Source organism: Acromyrmex echinatior, chromosome 10, assembly GCF_024713525.1.
Source record: "Acromyrmex echinatior isolate Ae372 chromosome 10, ASM2471352v2, whole genome shotgun sequence".
NCBI lineage: Eukaryota > Metazoa > Arthropoda > Insecta > Hymenoptera > Formicidae > Acromyrmex > Acromyrmex echinatior.
The window spans coordinates 5,933,550-5,953,221 of record NC_141861.1 but is presented as its reverse complement, the minus strand read 5'-3'; the positions used below and the strand labels follow the sequence as shown (position 1 = coordinate 5,953,221).

The window sequence follows — 19,672 nt, the reverse complement described above, 5'->3', positions numbered from 1 at the left end:
AATTGTTTTGAATAATATAACAATGATTAATTTATTATCGAATAAGAAATGATTCTTTTATTTTATTATTGTTATAATTATTTTGGTTGTGATGTAAATTATAAAGGTAAATATTAGTATTGACACATACATTATATACAATTACATTAGATAAAAAGACATACATACTATGATTTATATTTCTGCTTTTATATTTATATATACACATATATGACATTATTTAAATTATATATAAATTAATAATTATATATAACTATATTATATATATCTATGTTATATCTATATTATATATGTAAAGCCGAAGCACAAGAATCTTAAACAATTCTACTTTAATTTAGTTGTAAATGTTTCTTTTATATAAAAACTGTTACACAATTTCAAAATTTAAAATAAGGGCCCCAAGATGTTACATATACATATAAGTGTATACAAGTCGCAGATAACTAAACTAATGTAGTAACTAAAGGTACAAATAATAAAATATAAATTAATAATATGGCTCACTTAGAATAAATCAATATAAATAAATAAAAAGGCCTTATTTTTCCTAAATATATATATAAAATCTTATTTTTTCTAAATATATTATACATATAATCTTATTTTTCCTAAATAACTTATGTAATATTATGATTTTTTGTATTTTTAATCTAAGAATCCGATAACTTATGTAACATTATAATTTTTTGAATGCATCTTAATATTGAGAATGACTCGACGTCGAAACATTTGTTATTGCATTTCTATATATTTATTTATAATATTACATAAATTATCTAGTAAAATTACAAATATTGATACATATCGGATGCTCCTGTGTTCCATCTTAGTTTCAAAAAATGTGTGGTCCATTAAAATTTTGATTTGATTCTAACAGCTGTTAAAAAATTGTTGGTGAACAGAATAGTTTTTCAAAGAGGAAAAATGAGATTATCACTCATTTGTCAATCACATTGAGCGATTTCTACATTACAAATTTTATTGGACCACATATTTTTAGGAATATTAAATTCTTAATTTATTTTTAACTGGCTCGTAGTCTTTTTATTTATTTATATTGATTTATTCTAAGTGAGCCATATTATTAATTTATATTTTATTATTTGTATCTTTATATTTAGTTATCACATTAGTTATACCATATGTTCATGCGACTTGTATACACTTATATGTATATGATATAATATCTTGAACCCTTAATTTAAATTTTGGAATTGTGTAACAGTTTTTATGTAAAAGAAACATTTACAACTAAATTAAAATAAAATTGTTTAAGATTCTTGTGCTTCGGCTTTATATATAATATAGATATAATATAGATACATATAATGTTTTTCAAAGAGGAAAAATGAGATTACCACTCGTTTGTCAATCACATTCAGCGATTTCTACAATACAAATTTTAATGGACCACACATATTTTTTGAAAATAAGATGAACATTCGATATATACAACATTTAAAATTTCAACATTTAAAATTTTACTACATAACTTATGTAACGTTATAATTTTTATGTGATATTATAATTTTTAAATGCGTCTTAACATTGACAATGACGTCCGATCGGCGTCGAAATATTTCTTATAATATTTCTTTATAATATTTATTTCGGAATATTGTTCTTAATTTATTTTTAACTGACCCCCTTTAACTCGTAGTTCTTCTATTTATTTATGTTGACAAATAATAAAATCACGGAATACGCTTTTGAGAACGTAATCAAATCATTTTGACTGTGCTGTAAAATTGAATTATTATCATGTACCTGAATTGTGCTTAAAAAAGTAATTACTATCCGTATAAATCTGCTTCAGTAGCTGCACATAGAATGTCTTTATTAACAGAAAAATGTTAATTTTGTTGTCAGTATTTACAATAGAATCGACCAACGCTACGACGTTTTAACACGACAATTGTCTTTTGTAAATTTTATTTATATTAAAATTTTTGTATCATATTTATATTATATTCCTATTTTATATATTTATATTTTTATCATAGCTGCTTTACATGTAATATAAAGTATTTTAAAATACAAATGTTAGATTAATTAAAGCTTTGATTTGAATTTAGTACAGGATAATTTCATATTTTAAGTAAAATATGTAAAACAATAAAAAATATCGCTTTTTCCGAAAATTTGCAAATAGAATTTCAACCTTACAGGATTACAGAATTACACTAAATATTGCTCATAACTATATTCTCATTCAATCTGATAAGAATTTAATTTCTTGATTAAATTATAGTCTGTGAACGTTATTGAATTTATGCAAATAGTAGACATGTAATTACGCTGCGCTATAAATAAATCGTATATAATGATTTATTCCTTTTCACAACATCTCAAAGTAAAATATCTTCATGATATTGACAAATTTATTCATTAAATTAGTTAGTCATCATAAAAAGAGCTACAGAAACTTGCCAATTGAATCGTAGATTTAGTTATCAGTAACTCGAAAAAAGCGAAATTTAGTTCGGTCGTTGTACGCTGAGGAACTCAGAGTAAGCAGTTATATAACGAAGGTGTAACGTGGTCCTTCCTAAAAGTTTATAACTTTATTACGAATATTCTGAGAGGCCTGGAAAAAATTCTCTGATGCGAAAGTTTGACAACTTCTCGCGTATTTTAACTTTCTCTTCTTGACTTCTGTTCGCGGCAAATTCCGTGCCTCTCAATTTCTTTCTTAGATTTGTCGTATTCTATTCTATTCTTCTAGCGCGCACACACACACACACACACACACACACACACACACATATATATATTATATATAATATTTTCTATTCTACTAAACCTCTTCTGGAGATACAAATATATATGTTATAAATATCAATTTAACGTGTACGGAATGAAGAGCTATATCTAAAAAAAGATCTTTATTTTTTACTGAGGTTACAAATTAAACGATTTTCCACGTTCGTATATGTTTCATTAATCAATGAAATTTGAGCGTAAACTAAATGAACAAAGTTTTATTGCACTCTCTTTATTTCTAATCAATTAATTGCAACGACAAAATGCATATGAATACAACTATACGCCATTGTGGATGTAGCATTCTTTGCAAAAATTGAAATTCAATATTGTTGAATAAATATTGAAGTTCAATATAATTTCTATTTGCAAAAAGAATTTATTTTTTACAGAAAGAATTTATTTCGAAATTAAAGAAAAAAAAATGGCAAAATTGTAACCAAAACCTATAAATGAAATTATTATGAAAGAAATCTAGAAAATTAATTGCACATTGATTAAAACATACTTTTTTCTATTTCTTCCTTCTTTTTACTTTATAAAACTTAAGTTTAAAGAACTTAAAAAAATTTAGTAATATAAATCGTGGTTCTTATCATATGATACTCTAATTTCTTATTATCTATTTATATTTCTTAATGTATAGTAAAATATATGAATTTTATGGAAATACTTTTGAGAAGGAAACTTTTGAAAATAACTTATTAACAAGGTCAGTCAACCATGGATCCCATACTTCAGACGTTACTGGTAACATTACTCGATACAATGGTGGCCAAAATTCATTTACAAAATTTACGGCAATATTATCTGAAATTAAAAATTGATATATAACAATATTTAAGAGAAACAAATAAATATGTAATTACAATATAAGTGTAATCACAAATGTAATTATATTTATGTAAATAATTATTTTTGTTTTCTATAATCCTCTGGTTGAAAAAATAAATAAAAACATCAAGATTAAAAATAGTTAAATACAATTTTCGATGTTTGCAAATAATATATTTTTACCTTTTTACTTTTTTTTTAAATCAATGATTAGCTTAATAACTGCATTATTATATAATTTGTAATTAATATATCATACCGCGAAAAGTTTTCTAATATTTCGTCTATATCTACAAGAGATTTCTGAAGAAATTTTCTTAAAAACAAGTTTATAAGATAAAAAATGTTTAATTATATATTCTTTTTAATTTCATGGTATATCAAATTATTTTTATAAAGTGTATATATGTGTACAGGGTTGGCCATATTCGACGGAAAGATGTTTTTTTTTTCAATCATGGGAAACGTCATTACTCGATCTAACATCTCTTTCCCATGATTGAAAAAAAAAACATCTTTCCGTCGAATATGGCCAACCCTGTATATATATATATATATATATGCTGTGTGTGTGTATGTGTGTGTGTGTGTGTGTGTGTATAAACGTATACTAATTACTCATTATCAATTTTTCTTAATTATTCTAAACTAACTTTTATCGAAATAATAAGATTTACATTTAAATGGTAAATTAAGTGCTTCTTCTATTATTATAATATTATTTAATATTATTTAATATATATTAGATAAAATAGTAAGAGAATAGTTATAAATATCTAAAAAACTTAATTTAATACTCACTAATTTCTTTATTGTCTTGGAACAAATCAAAATATAATTTAAGTTTTTTAACTGCTGGAAGTACACGGACATGTTCTACAATCCATGTATCATTTACTACATGTCCTGTCATATCCCATGTTCCATTGACATCATTAGCAGTCAAATTAAAGGGACCTATATATACATAAATTATGATATAATAATATAAAAAATGTATATTATGCAATCATCGTGTATATTAATAATATTTCTGAATAAAATAACGATAGTTGTAAAAATTTAATGCTTTTGAGGTTTCCACGAATATTCATTTCAATGGTATCAAAGGGTTTATGGATTATTGCCGCAAATCTTCTGATAATTAATACTATTTTTTAAGAATAATTAAATTAAAGAAATATAATATTTAAGTACATTTAATACTTTAATATTTAACATTTAATATTTTAACATACTTGTCAGTATTATTTATAATTATTATTTTATAGGGACAGAATTTTAATTCTGTTTAGACTTATTATATATTGTTTTTTATTTTTATATAGTAGAACTGGTGCGCACTCGATGCACTTAAAGCCGTTCATAATCGACGTAAAGATGTATTTAATAATAAAATATAAAAACGAGTTAAACCGCGAAATCTTCAATACATTTTATTATGCTATTTGATAACATGTACATCAGGTATTTTATTAATTGAGATCTCACTTTTACATTCAGATCAGTGTACAACGGCTTTAATGTCTACTGAGTGCACAGCAGTTCTGTCAAAAAATGGTATTAAAATGAAAAACGGTATTAAAATGTATAATAAACATACATTTTATATATATATATATATATATATATATATATATATATGTATGTATATTTTATATTTACTGCCTAATTTACGAATTAAATTATTATTATTATTTTAATTGATTAATAATGAGATTGTAACAAATCAAATTGTCGTAATTCTTTGTTTAAAGAATTTTATACGTTACACGAATATGAGCGTATAACTAATTTGAGCGTATAACTTTATATTATGTTCAAAATAAATGATGTAGCTTTGTTTGTTCATGTAGATTGTGCAAAATTTATTATCATACCTTCACTAGCAATTCTGAATATACCTAGAGTACCATTCATTTTCACAACACCTTTTAGGATTAATTTCGGTACTAGTGCGTCAATTTCTAAACGGAAAACATCATCAAGAAAGTGTGTTCTAATGTCATTAACTTGAACCTTCGCCAAACCGGTTATGATAGCATTCATCAAAGCAACTTCTGCGTGTATACCCTCTGAATTAAATAAAACTTGGCCGAACTTGTAAACTAATGGATCCAGTGATGGAAGGTCAAATTCTGGAAGTCCTACAAAATGAATAAACTATTATATTCACATTTTTAAGCAAACAAATCAAAGAATTTTTAATTATTTTTAATTTGCTTTAAATAAAGTGAAATTACAATTCATAAATTTATAGATTTATGATATTTTATTTACTATTAACGTTGATAATATTCTTCGTAATATTCTGTTCATATCGCAGTAGTGTAATTTTAAATATAAATAAACATATTTATTTAAAAGATATGTATAAATTAAAATAACTTATAAATTTTTAATAAAGATACCTTTGACAAACTGTGGAATTGCTTCTTCAAAAGCTTGTTTTAAACAAGCGGAATAATCAATTGAATTTCGTTTGCAGATGGTTGCAGCTAAATAGAAATATATAGAATAAAATGAATTAGTAGTAAAATTATAAAAATTAATAAATTATTTTAATAAAATATAATTCAAAACTAAGATTTAAAAAATATCTATCTTTTTGACAAGTATATATGTATATTCAATAGATTACGTTTTATAATAAAAGAAAACACATACAAATATTTTTTTACTTTTTTTTAAAATGATGTAGTTAATAATATTACGATATGCAATTCATCATTTATAATACTCATCATTTTTACGTATTATCCCTATTAAAACTATTATTCGTAAATGTGAATAACATTCATTTTCCTCAAAAAAACACGTGTCTAGCAAAAAAGTTACTTTTTATAATAAAACGATTAATAAATACAGAAGAGTAACTGTCACAATATTTAATTTAAGTATTTCAGGATAAGTTTGTATAACTGATCGTGTAGTTGTGTATTAGAATATGTTTTTACTTGTATATGTTATCTTAAAATTGTATAACATATCTATTATTTGAAGACATTCTTATGTCAACTTGACATTGATTTTGTACAGTACATTTTGTACAAATTTTATGCGAATAGAACGATACAAACAGATTTATAGATGTCAATATGCGATAATATTATTAACTGCTTAAGTATTGCGCAGTACGATAAATTACTTGCATCATAGATTTAACAAACTAATATTTTCATATTTTACAACGCATAATTATTGTACTTGAAAAACTAATTTATTAAACTGGAACTGATTAACATAAGTACACTAAATCAATAGCATAATCAATAGTGATTACTGTTATAAACGTTAAGAAAACTACGCAATCATGTTGCTTGGCATTTTTTGACATGAAATAAGAAAAGTGCGATTACGCAATTTGACATTTTTCTATCGGATTTTGTAATTCAGTTAGAAAAAAAATCGGAATTCAGTTAGAAAAAAAATAAAAAAGAATTATTAAAGAAGACTTACGGAAAGTAAATTCTCCAGATGCTAATCCAAATAATATAATACTGAATACATTAAGTAGATAGAAAAACATGTTGATCGTTCAGTATTCCAACAATTATGTAGTTTGATCGTATGATACACGATGAGCCTTCAGCTCTCAAGGTTTTCTGAAACAATAAAATGTAACGTTGATATGCACAGATATATAAATTCATTAAATATCTAAGCTGTGTTTGATGTTTCGATTTCTGATCAAAGAATAAATTATTTCTTATAGTTTTTTAAATAGTGAATGCATATGTATATAATATATAAATTATATATATTATACATATATTTAAATATAAGTAATTTGTATAGGAAATAAACTTTAATAAATATAAGATAAATAGAAACTCTTGAAAATATTAAATACAAAACAACAAGTACAAGAAGAGCAATTTTGTGCAGTAAATAATGCGCAAAAATTTTAAAAAGACGAAATATATAATTCATTTGATATAATTATATAATTAATATGGAATTCAGTACATTTTGAATCATATTTGAGTTATCTTCAGCAATAATTTTGAGCGGGCACATTGATCAATATTTTTAAAATAAGCATCTTGTTGAAGCACTAAGCTAAGTTGAGTAAGCAACTTTGTTGATCGATTAGAATCGATTATGAAATGCATCTTGAACGTAAGAGCAATGCAAAAGCGTACAACAAAAAAAGTATATATACATATATATATATATATATATATATATATATATATATAAGAATAAGTATTCTTTATTCATAATTGCATAATTGCAATAATTGCCTTTCCAATCAGCCATTCAATTGCATATTTTTCTTTGAGTGAAGAATTGATTGTCTGAGTATTGGTTGTCTGATGGTTTAACGACATATACGTTTTAAAAATATCGACTTAATGTATCCACTTAAATTATTACGGCAGAGGATGATTAAGAAAGAAAAGCTACTGAGATTTATATAAATATATAATTATATCTATCAAATTGCATATTGTCTTTTTAAAATTTTCATCTTGTTTATCACGCTGCCTCTTAATTATTCTTTTTATTACTAGTTACTAATGATGTAAAGTATCTAAATACATGTATCTAGTTATTATATTTAAATACTTTTTATGCATCTGCATATATAACTACTTACATTTCTTAATTCCGTAACTGTAACTGTAATCAATTATGTTTTTGTATCTCATCAAAATGTACTTAAAATAATATTTTAGATATATTTTTAGAGGCACTCAACCAATAGCGTATTTGATTTACTGACTCGATGCGACTCTGAGTCAATGGTTCTGTAAAAGAAGAGCTTAATTGTGCAAAAAAATGCAGCTAAAAAGAACAGATTATTGACTCGGAGTTGGGTCAAGTCAGTAATTCGAATACGCTATAATTACATGATCTAAGCAGAAATTAATTCAGCCAATGAGCGAGTTCATAAGAAATTAGGTTACAGACGATAAGTTTTTAGTTTAGTTGGCAACTCTCAAATTTAATCAGTTGATCAAGATTGACATTGATGAAAACAGAGAGAAACCATGAAATTGATTCTTAGAAGATTGCAAAGATTTAGTTAAAGATTAAAAGTGACAATAAACTTAGATATTTTTTATATTATATGTATAACACTATATATATATAAATAATATTAATAAAAACTGTATGTGAAACTATAAAATAATTCTACACAAGAATAAACAAACGTAAATATTATTTTACATAATGAACTATATATATATATTTAAAAATATATTTGTTAGTATGATAAGATAAACAATTGTTTAATACAATAATTAATTTGTTTGTGTAAAAAATAAAAATCCTTGTGCCTATATTACACATGTATGATGAAATTGTTAATTAATTATTGCGCCGTTATGTTGATACAAAAGAATTTTATACACTAGAACTTCGTAATAGAGTGCGATTTTGAACAAAGTTGTGCCTATTTTACTTCCAAACCACAAAATTCGGGACTATATTGGAGGTCGCGGTTCTATTGCTACCTCCATTCATACTTACATGTGTACGGTAAGGTTTTAGTACCGAAGTTCACTATTACGAAATTTCAGCGTATAATTCTCTATAGATATATATTTACTAAATTATTATTCTTTTATTAAAATCAAGAAGCATAAAATATAAATGTAATTAAATTTAAGTTTTATAATTGAAATTGAAAGTTAATTTGTAGGTAAAAAATGGATCGAAGAAAGTGGCAATTAAATGATTGGAGCAAGAACGCGAAAGAAAGAGAAAAATCAATGCTTTTGTAATTGTTACCTTTAATTGTATTTCTGTCGTAATCTAAATGTTGAGAATTAGTTTCTCTAATGTCGGCAAGTTCTTTCAATGCTAATAAGTTCCTTCAATGTTGTCAAGTCCCAAGTAAAGATCGTGTTTAGACTTCGCTCTCAGATCTTTCGTTTTGATGTTTAAATGTTCAGATGGATATTGTTCCACTTCTAATAAATCAAATTTTCAAGACTTGTCCAGACAGATTTTGCACATTTTTGTTTTGTTCTTTAAAAATTATTATTTGGTCAGATCTTATTACACAATGTATTTTGACGTAAGATTCTTGAAGATTACATTTGTCGAACTCGCGAGCTCAAATAATTCCTCAGTTCTTGTTTCTACGATTTTTATATTCCCCCTCTAGCTTCGTTCCCTTTCTTCTCCGTTTTCATTTCCATTATTTAACATTCACTGTATTGATTATTCAATATATCGATATTATCTAATTTTACTTTTATAATTTAAATGTCATTTTTATGTTGGCATTTAATTCTAATTTTTCCATCAATAAACAAATTATGTTTTTATAATTTATAATAATATTTTTATTTATGTTCTAATGTTTTACATAAAATTGAAATGAGAGTTAATAATAGATTGCTTCTCGCAATCAAAATAGCATTATTATCAAAGACCCTGATAATATCGGAAGTAACTTTCAAGTCTTATAACTTGAAAAGTACTTAATAAAGTATTATTAAATATTATTAAGTATTATTAAGTATTATTAACTTGAAAAGTACTTAATAAAGTATTATACTTTATTATAGTGATTCGTAAAGTTAGCTACAAAAATATGCAATCAAAATTAGAAATTTCTATTTAAAAATTTTATGATTTTTACGTGATCTATATAATAATGCTATCCAAGTCATACTAATTTTGATGTAAAATTCACTACTTAAACCCCTCTTCTTACAACTTCTTTCATATGAAATATTTTTTCTTTGAAAATATTTTATTTTCAAGACAACCGATTGTAAATCGGTTAAATTAAAATGGAATACTCTGTATAAGAGAAAGTAAAAATGTTTACACAAATAAGAGTTTAATGCCTATTACGGTCAAAGCTAGATATTAGATATTTTTAAATAATTTTTAAAAATTTTTAGTTTATGTAACTCTACGTAACTATTCCCTGGTAGAAATTTGTATAGTTTAACTGAACTAGTCAATAACTATCTAGTATTACTGATTTTCATATTATGTACCTAGTAGTATTACGTATTTTCTTTATGATACAAAAATACTGCTTAACAACTAAACAATATTAGTTAAAGCAGTTTTACTCTTCAATATGTGAGTCAATTCTTTACAAAAAGTTTGTATCAATATTAAACAAGTAATCCATTTTTTATCAGTTAAATTATGCAATGCTCACGTGTAATATAATAGTGTAATTATACTCGCTCTGTAAAGCATATACTTATATAATATATATAATTAAAAATATAAAAAGCGTGAAAAAACGTGTACAAAAATACGAGCGAAGAAAAAGAAACTTAAAGAATTTATAGAGTTTATAGCACGTAATCTTGTTACAAAGATTTTAAGAGAGATTAGAGAACAAGGAATAAACATACAGGCGATGCATTTCAACTATCAAAAATCGTATGCATAGCGGTTTCTAATTAAAATCTATATTGCCTGCACTTTATTTCCTGTTATTATTGCCTGTGCTTATCATTGCGTTTAAACATTTGTGCCCTTTGGACAATAGCGATAGCAATAGAAATAACACAGAAACAACCTATTAGAAGCCGTGTGTTCTAGTATACATATGGTTTCTGATAGGTTATTCTTGTATTATTTGTATCTATTCTCTTGTGCAAAGGGCATTTAGGAGAGACCGCGGATAAAAGTAACATTTTGACTTTAAAGTGTTATAACAGTTAAAATATAATATTTACATTTAAAAAATATGTACCTTTAGATGTAAAATTTATTTAGTTACAAAATTTCTTTTGGTTTAATTTTTTTGAGTAACTAGAAAAAAAGTTATGTTTGTTTAAAGACTATAAAGAATTTTGTTACAACCGTCCCAATCGTCGGGAACGATAGTAACGATTATGACAGTAGAAAGGGATAATTGTACATTTGCCAGAGGTACATAACACAGCTATTAAGTCATACTCTTTTTCTTCAGCAGCACGGAATGGATGATTGGTCCTTTATAACTTCTTTAAATGTCTGTTTGTATAAAGACACTTCTTTTATATATGTTTTTTTCTTGTCTTGTGTTTTCTTGTTAATGGAATTCTATGAAAAAAAAAAATACAAATAATATTGTACAAAATAATATTAAAATAAAATATAATATGTTTTAATGATTATCTGCGTTGATAGTTTCACATTTGAGTTAATTTTTATCCAGGTTTTTATTTAAAAAATTTACTATAAATCATAAAATATCATTAGGGGACAGTAGTAACATCAATGCTTGGGGTCAGTTGTAATATTACAATTATCCTCAAATAAATTTAGTAGACTGGTAGTGTCTCGGCGCTAAGCATTTAGATTACATAATTTTTTTTTATCTATTTATTCCTCTTACTGCTCAATAACTAAAATCAGATTTTGTATTGTATTTCTTTAATTGTTTAATTTTTAAAAAGTTCAATTCCTTATTTTACTTGAATCTAACTCTTGCGTAATAGTAGACCAATCATACATATGCATAAGATAAACAGACTACGATTAATTTTATACATTCTCTCGTATAATAATCTTTAATCGATGATGTAGAATTAAAAATAACTTATGATGAAACGTTTGAAATTTGAAATGTCATGCTTTTTTCAATAATAAAAATAGGTAATAAAAACTTGTTAAATTGATAATCGAGTGTCGATTATTAAAATTTATTGTTGTCGTTTTTCCGTGATTTGTACTGTAGGAAGAAATAAAAATAAAATGTAGTGGGAAATAAAAAAATTAGAAGTTAAATAGTGCACGCACAGCGATATCTATGTTATGTAATTAAATCATTTAGTTTTTGAAGTTACATGTTAATTAATTATTCTTAAATACGGATTTTTACATATTCATTTATATTTAAAACATATAGATTTATTGAATTTATATAATTTATTGAATTTTATTACGTTCTTAATTTAATATTATAAGTTATAGAATATCAGAGAGAGAAATATCCATATATTTTTTGCATTTACAAAGTTAAGTGTGTAACAATTTTATAAGGAATTTGACATTTTTTTGTATAATAAATATATGAATTTTATGGAAATATATTCGAGAGCGGGAACATTCGAAAAAAATTTATTGGCTTGTTATTAGCTTTAAAAAATCAATCAATCATGGATCCAATAAATCTGAAATAAATGGCAATTACTCGGTATAATACTGGCCAATATTCATTCACAAAAGTTAAAGTCAAATTATCTAAAAATAAAATAAAAATAATATAAAAATGTGTTCTAATTTACTTCAAAAAACAAATTAATGTAAAATTACAATATACATATAATCTTAGTTTTATAGACAATAATTGTTTTTGTTTTGTAGTTGCGAAAATAAGGAATATTTAGATAAGAGATATAAAATATAATTTGAATTTGTAAAATAATATATTTTTTTTTGTAAAATATTTCTAATTTTGTAAAAATTGAAATTAGTATTTTTATTTTTTGATATTATGATTTGTAACAAAATATATATTACTATGTTACGAATCATAATATCGAAACATAATATGTAGAAAGACACCATGAAATATTTTTTAAATATATTTTCTATATTTAAAAAATTTTTGAAGGCAGCTACTAATTTTGTGACGATTGCTAAGATTAATTTTAATTCTTTTCATTCCATTCTCATTGCTCGAAGAACTGATGCGCTTGTCCAGGGAGGGTCGGCAAAGCGGAAGATTTCTTTTTATTTACGTTTTGATTAAAAAAACATTTAAATGTTTAAGTTTTATAATTTTATTTTATTTCAAAGTTGATTCCTAAAAAAAATTATGAGAATAAAAAAGATTTCTGATTTTAATTATGTTATTTTAATTATGTCATTTTCCTTTCCAAAGAACCTTAACACATCCGCTTTGCCTGGAGTTCCCTATACCATTCATGTTTGAAATTATTATTATATTACCATAATAGTGATTTTGTGTAGTGGACAAAATTTATGTGACTGAAATAATTAATATATTCAAGTTAATGTATAGTAATTCCGTAATATTTTCTTTAAAAGATACATATGTACTGAAGAATTCTTTTTAAAAAGACTTACGAAGTTCAGTTTCTCCGGAGATAATCCAATCATTGCAATGTTGAATAGATTAAATAGAAAAACATAGAAAAACATTTTCTCTGTATAGTATATCTGCGAATAATGCAATTGATTCTGCGAACTGAGTTACACTGAAATCTCGTAATAATGAATCTTGAAAATCTTGAAGCATTATATAAACCCCTTTTACCCAAGTAGCACAGCAGCGCTTGCAAAGCGTTAAAAAAGCGGTTATATGCGTATTTTAGCATTTTGTTAACACTTTGTAAGCATTGTGTGCTACTTGGGTACACACATTTGAGTAGTGTGAGTGGAGGTAGCAGTGGAATCGTGGCCTCCAATATGGTCTTGAAGTACATAGTTTAGAAATAAAAGATGCACAACTTCGTTCAGATGCACTTTATTACAAAGTTTTAATGTATATATAATTTTAATTTACATTATTTAAGAGTTTTAATATTATATATAAATCGTAAGATCAGATAACGCTAGACATACAAAAAATAAAACATAAAAAGAGTTTATATCAAAATCTTAATTTTCTTTTATACAAATGTTCTTTGCTACTTATATGTTGTCGTTAATGTTTTTACATATCTGTATGCATAAAGAGAAAAACAATTGTTTAATAATTAATTTGTGTGCCGTATTGCACACCTAATATTAAAGATGAAGTAAATTTATATAATTTACTATAGAATTCTGTATAAATTATCATTTTTATGCAGAAAAACCTTAAATTTCGAAAGCTGAGAAGTAATAAATATACGAATAAAATTAAATTTGTTGAGTTTAATATAATTTTTATGTTAAAATTTAATTAAGTCACATTTAAAAGAAATATATTTATTATTTTACTGTGAATTTAACTCTTACGTAATAGAATAACAGACTCATTATGTAAATATATGAAGTGGAAAAAAATGATTTTTATTATTTTCTTGCTATATATGTATTATTTTTTTATTGATAATTTATAAGAGTTAAAAACAAATGATGATGATGAACATTTTTGAAACTTTTCCTTTATTGCGAACTAAAAGAAACATTTTTGGAGATGATATATTGATTATTCTTAAGGATTAATTATGATATCTAGAGATATAAAAATTAGAAGAGAAATAATTTTATATCGCAATTCATATTTTAATATATATATTTATTTTGCTTTTAAACAATGATTTAAAAATAAAGATTAACTTATAAAATAACTTACAAAATTGTAGAGAAGTAACCTGTATATGTTTGCGTTTAAAATTCTAAACATTTTTTATTTTATACGATATTTCTACTCTACTGACTTATACAATAAACATATAAATTTTTATGGAAATATTTTTGAGAAGGGCACTTTTGAGAAGAACTTATTTGCAGAGTCAATGAAAAACAATTCCAATCTATCGAACATGGATGATATTACCATTGGATAAATTGTTAGCCAGTTTTCATTTATAAAATTTACAACAACATCAGCTGAAAATAAAAATTGACATATAAAATGACAATGTATGATTTTTAGAAAAAAAAACCAATTAGAAAGATAAATGTAAGATTACAATATATGTAAATGTAATTAATTTTGATGTAAGATTTTATATTTGCAAAAATAGCAACAATAAAAATAGCAACGATAAAAAATATTAAAATAAATGATTTAAATTAGTAAAATATGTACTTCTAACTTTTATCTTATTTTAAATCAGTGATTATTTCGTTATTATAATTTGAACAATGCATAATTATATTAGTTGGAGTTGGAATTAAAAAAGAATAAACATGGTCAGTGATAATAGGCTACAGTATTACTATAAATATGAGAAAAAAATCAGTCTCATTACTTGATGGGCGAACTATATGTGTACAAATTATGGATTATTAATATTTAATTAATTATTCTAGGTAAACTTTTATCAAATAGCAAGAGAATTTTGTATGTAATACATAAATGTATATATTTATTGTTAAATAGGAAATCAGATATGAATCTTTGTTCAGGTAATTTAATTCCCATTGAACAATACGACAATAAATTACGTCTGGATTAGTTTAATATTACTTACTGATTGCTTTTTTTTCTTTGATCACATCATCATAATACAATTTAAACTTTCCAATTGACGGAACCAAATAAAAATGTTCTACAATCCATGTATCGTTTATTACATGTCCTGTAAAATTCGTAGTTCCGCTGACATCTTCCAAGATTAAATTATAATATCCTGTTAAAAATAATTTTAATCATAAAAGTACAAAATATTTTTTAATAAAATAGTAATGATTAAAAAAAATAATGATTATTTCTTTAAAATTGTTACTGTAAAAAATTGTTTATGTAAAAAATAATAATTATTAATTTTATATTAAAGATTAATTTATGTTATATAAATATATATATATGTATATATATATATAAAACATAATTAATATTAATTACATATATATATATATATATATATTAAAGATTAATTTATGTTTTATATATATAATTCAATGACTCATTTCTCGCTGGATAATATTTATTTTTAAAAAATAAAATTTTTTTTAAAAGTATTTTCTCTGTACGAGTACTTTTTGTATTCACTGTATATACACACACATATATATATATATATATATATATATATATATATATATATATAATACAAAAAGTATTAGTGTAGAGAAAATATTTTTTAAAAAAACTTTATTTCTTGGAAGATGTCAGCGGAACTACGAAAAAGTATGTATATGTGTGTGTGTGTGTGTGTGTGTGTGTGTGTGTGCGCGTGTGTGTGTATGTGTGTGGCGCGCGCGCGCGCATTATAGTAACTTTGCCAATTTTTTTAAAGGAAAACATAATTCAAATATGATCTTTATAATTAAAAATACACTAAAATATATAAATGTATAAATTATGTTCTTAATTCCGTCTATTTAAATTATAATTATAGAATTTATTATCGTACCTTCATTAGCAATTCTGAGTGCATTTAAGTTACCATTAATGTTTACAGAACCTTTTGAAGATATCCTTGGTATGTTTATGTCAGATTCCAAATAGAAAATGTCATCAAGAAAATACGTTCTTATATTTAAAATACGAAGTTTTGATAAACCAGTTATAGTGCTATTTAACAAAATTAATTCTCCATGTACGTTGCCTGAATTCATTACAAATTTGTAGTTTTTGATAGATAACGGATCCACAGATGGAATGTCAAATTCTGGAAGTCCTGTCAAGATAAATAAATTAATACCAATATCCATATTTTTAAGTTATTTGATTAGAATATTTTTATTCTTTTTAATTTTTTTAATTCATAAGATTTTATAAAGAAAGAAAAATGTATTGAAAGACCAATATACAAATAATAATAATTTAGACCTATATAAATAAATCAAATATGCAAAGAAAGAACTGTAATACGATAGCAGCTATTCTTTATGCCTAATTTGTATGTAAATTTTAATTATACACATCTTTTAATTATATGTATAAATTGCGCGCTGTTTACTGATTTGAAACGTAATCGTAAACGCTGTATATCTTTCTGTAAATTTCAATGAATTGTAATTTTTTTTTTTCAATCAAAATGCTAAATATATAGAATCTAATGTAAAAAATGCCAAAAAATTTTTTTAATAAAAATTAATAATGTTAAAAATTCATTTAAAAACGTAAGCAAGTATTTTACGGAATGTTGTACAAAAAAGAGTTTGTTTTGGTCTAAAAATCATACTTTTACCAGAAAAAAAATCTGAACAACAAAAATAGATTGTATTATAAAGAGAAAATCATTTTTTATACACACAATTAAAAATCCCGTAATATCATCTATATAATTTTCGCTCGGATGTAAAAGATCCGTTGAAGTCGAGAATTAAAATGTTCATAGTATCATTATTGAACCAATTTAGTTGCAATACTTGATAATTTCATTTTAATTGCATTTTAAGTCCGATAATAATTAAAAAATGTATTTATAATATATATATGTGGCTGTTTCTTTATTTATTTTATTTATATAATTCGATTCACTATATTAATGTTCATGAGTTATACAAGCTTTTGTTATATTATTGTTATGAAATTATGTGTAATAGTGAACATATTTTATATTCATAAAATATATAAGTTAAAATAAAACTTATAAATTGTTACAAAGTATACCTGTTACAACTCGTGACCATATCTCCTCCATAGTTTGTTTTAAACAAGCTGAATAGTCATCTGAATTCCGCTTGCATGTAACTCTTAGAGCTAAGTAGAAGTGAAAGTATTAGTAAATGAAGTGAAGCATTAGTAAAAATATAGAAATATATGAATTGTTTTAATAAAGACATTTAATTTCATGATTAATTAGGATGTAATTACTTTTTATCAAATATATATGTATATGTTATCAGATGTTTATATTAAGAATATGAAAGAAAAACTTTTTTATTCTTTTATTTTTATTACAGTAAATAATGAGTATATTTATAATGAATATAATAATAGTGCATATTTGCATTATTTAAGAAATAAAAATTATAACTTGCAAATGTATTATTTGCTTATATAGAACAATATATAATAACATCTAATGAAGAAGAAGAATTTTTTATAATAGAACGATTAACGAATATAAAAGGATAATTATTATAAAAATATTCAGATATTTCAGCAAAAATAATCTTTTTGTTTATTGCATTAATATATGTAGGTTAAAGATATACAATAATTTCTCAATAGTTTGATATTATTTTTATGTAATTTAATAGTGATTTTTTACATTCAATAAATGATTTATGTAAATATTGGGAGTATAAATTAATTCGGTTAATTTTCCAAAAGCTGGCTCCGGCTGTTGTGAATGGTTCATAATGACAACTGATTTTGGCGTTTTCAGAGAGGTTAGACATCTATCTGCTAATAATATTCAGTTTATATCGCTTTGAGTTTCATACAAAAACCTTGATTTTTACTGTGTTTGAAATGTAGAATTTTGTGTTAACGAAGCAGCATTTGCGGGAGGTTCTAATTTTTTGCTTTAATTGGAAGAAAAGTGTAGCTGAAGCCCATCGAATGCTTGTCGAAGTTTATGGTGACACTGCTCCAACTGATAAATCATGTAGGGAATGGTTTCGACGTTTCAAAGGATGGAGATTTCAGCGTTGAAGACAAGCCTCGCTCTGGACAATCAAAAAAATTCGAAGACAAAGAATTAGAGGCATTACTCGAAGAAGATCAGAGTCAAACGCAAGAGGAGCTTGCAGAATCATTGGGAGTAACTCAACAAGCCGTTTCTGCACGATTGAGAGCTATGGGAATAATTGAAAAACAAATTGGGTGCCTTATGAACTGAAACCGAGAGACGTTGAAAGGCGATTTTTCACTTGCGAACAGCTGATTCAAAGACAACAAAGAAAAGGTTTTTTGCATCGAATTGTGACTGGAGATGAGAAGTGGATATTCTACGACAACCCCAAAAAGAAAAAATACTACGCTAAGCCCGGTCAATTGTTGCCATCGACCTTAACATCAACACCAAAGCCGAAACATTCATGGTTCGAAGATCATGCTCATGTATCTGGTGGGACCAAAAGGGTGTTGTTTACTATGAGCTGCTGAAACCTGGCGATTCCATTACGAGCGATCGGTATCGGCTACAATTGATTCGTTTGAGCCGTGCATTGCGAGAAAAACGGCCGGAATACGAGCAAAGACATGATAAAGTTATTTTTCTTCATGACAACGCTCGGCCTCATGTCGCTAAAGTCGTAAAAAAATATTTGGAAACGCTCAAATGGAATGTTTTACCGCACCGTATTCTCCGGACATTGCTCCTTCTGATTACTGGTTATTCCGAAGGATAACACGATTTGGCAAGTCATCGGTTCACTTCTTTCGCAGAAATCGAAAATTGGCTCCAAAATTGGATCGCCTCCAAAGACGAGTTTTTTCGAGATGGAATTCGAAAATTGCTTGAGAGATGGGGGAAAAGTAGTAGCCAGCGATGGTCAATACTTTAATTAATCTGTTTATTCATTTTGTTTTGAAATAAATGCATTTTTGAACATAAAAAAATGAACCGAACTAATTTGT

At 24.8% G+C, this 19,672-nt stretch overlaps 3 protein-coding genes across 6 annotated transcripts in view; 1 reads left to right on the top strand and 2 right to left on the bottom strand.

Moving 5' to 3' along the window:
* Positions 1-19,672, top strand: part of LOC105152121 (juvenile hormone acid O-methyltransferase-like) — a 52,238-nt gene that overhangs the window by 11,207 nt on the left and 21,359 nt on the right. The gene's annotated exons all lie outside the window — the stretch shown is intronic.
* Positions 1,821-9,667, bottom strand: LOC105152117 (circadian clock-controlled protein daywake-like). 2 transcript variants are annotated; one of them, XM_011066212.2, is made up of 6 exons: positions 9,340-9,662; positions 7,057-7,202; positions 6,009-6,095; positions 5,478-5,744; positions 4,399-4,554; positions 1,821-3,573 (listed from the first exon to the last, which is right to left on the bottom strand). In XM_011066212.2, the coding sequence occupies exons 2-6, from the start codon at positions 7,124-7,126 to the stop codon at positions 3,425-3,427; spliced, it is 729 nt and encodes a 242-aa protein (XP_011064514.1). In that variant the 5' UTR covers positions 7,127-7,202; positions 9,340-9,662; the 3' UTR covers positions 1,821-3,424. The 2 variants fall into 2 exon arrangements, with proteins under 2 accessions (XP_011064514.1, XP_087266550.1); XM_087410424.1 differs by lacking the exon at positions 6,009-6,095 and having other exon boundaries at positions 9,340-9,667.
* LOC105152118 (uncharacterized) overlaps positions 14,744-19,672 on the bottom strand; it is a 35,563-nt gene continuing 30,634 nt past the window's right edge. For 2 of the 3 annotated variants that reach the window (XM_087410423.1, XM_011066213.2), the window contains 4 exons: positions 17,756-17,845; positions 16,551-16,817; positions 15,666-15,824; positions 14,744-15,078 (listed from right to left, as the gene is read on the bottom strand). In XM_087410423.1, the coding sequence (XP_087266549.1) occupies positions 14,930-15,078; positions 15,666-15,824; positions 16,551-16,817; positions 17,756-17,845 (665 nt within the window). In that variant the 3' untranslated portion in view covers positions 14,744-14,929. The remainder of the gene's footprint in view (positions 15,079-15,665; positions 15,825-16,550; positions 16,818-17,755; positions 17,846-19,672) is intronic. The other variant, XM_011066214.2, reaches the window with a different exon arrangement.

What these genes read in the sequence shown, in the direction of transcription:
- LOC105152117 (XM_011066212.2), bottom strand. Translation starts at nt 7,126, where the DNA reads ATGTTTTTCTATCTACTTAATGTATTCAGTATTATATTATTTGGATTA. An exon ending in AATTCCACAGTTTGTCAAAG is followed by an intron (nt 5,745 to 6,008) that starts GTATCTTTATTA and finishes TTCATTTTGTAG; the next exon opens with GACTTCCAGAATTTGACCTT. An exon ending in CCAAGACAATAAAGAAATTA is followed by an intron (nt 3,574 to 4,398) that starts GTGAGTATTAAA and finishes TTTTAATTTCAG; the next exon opens with ATAATATTGCCGTAAATTTT.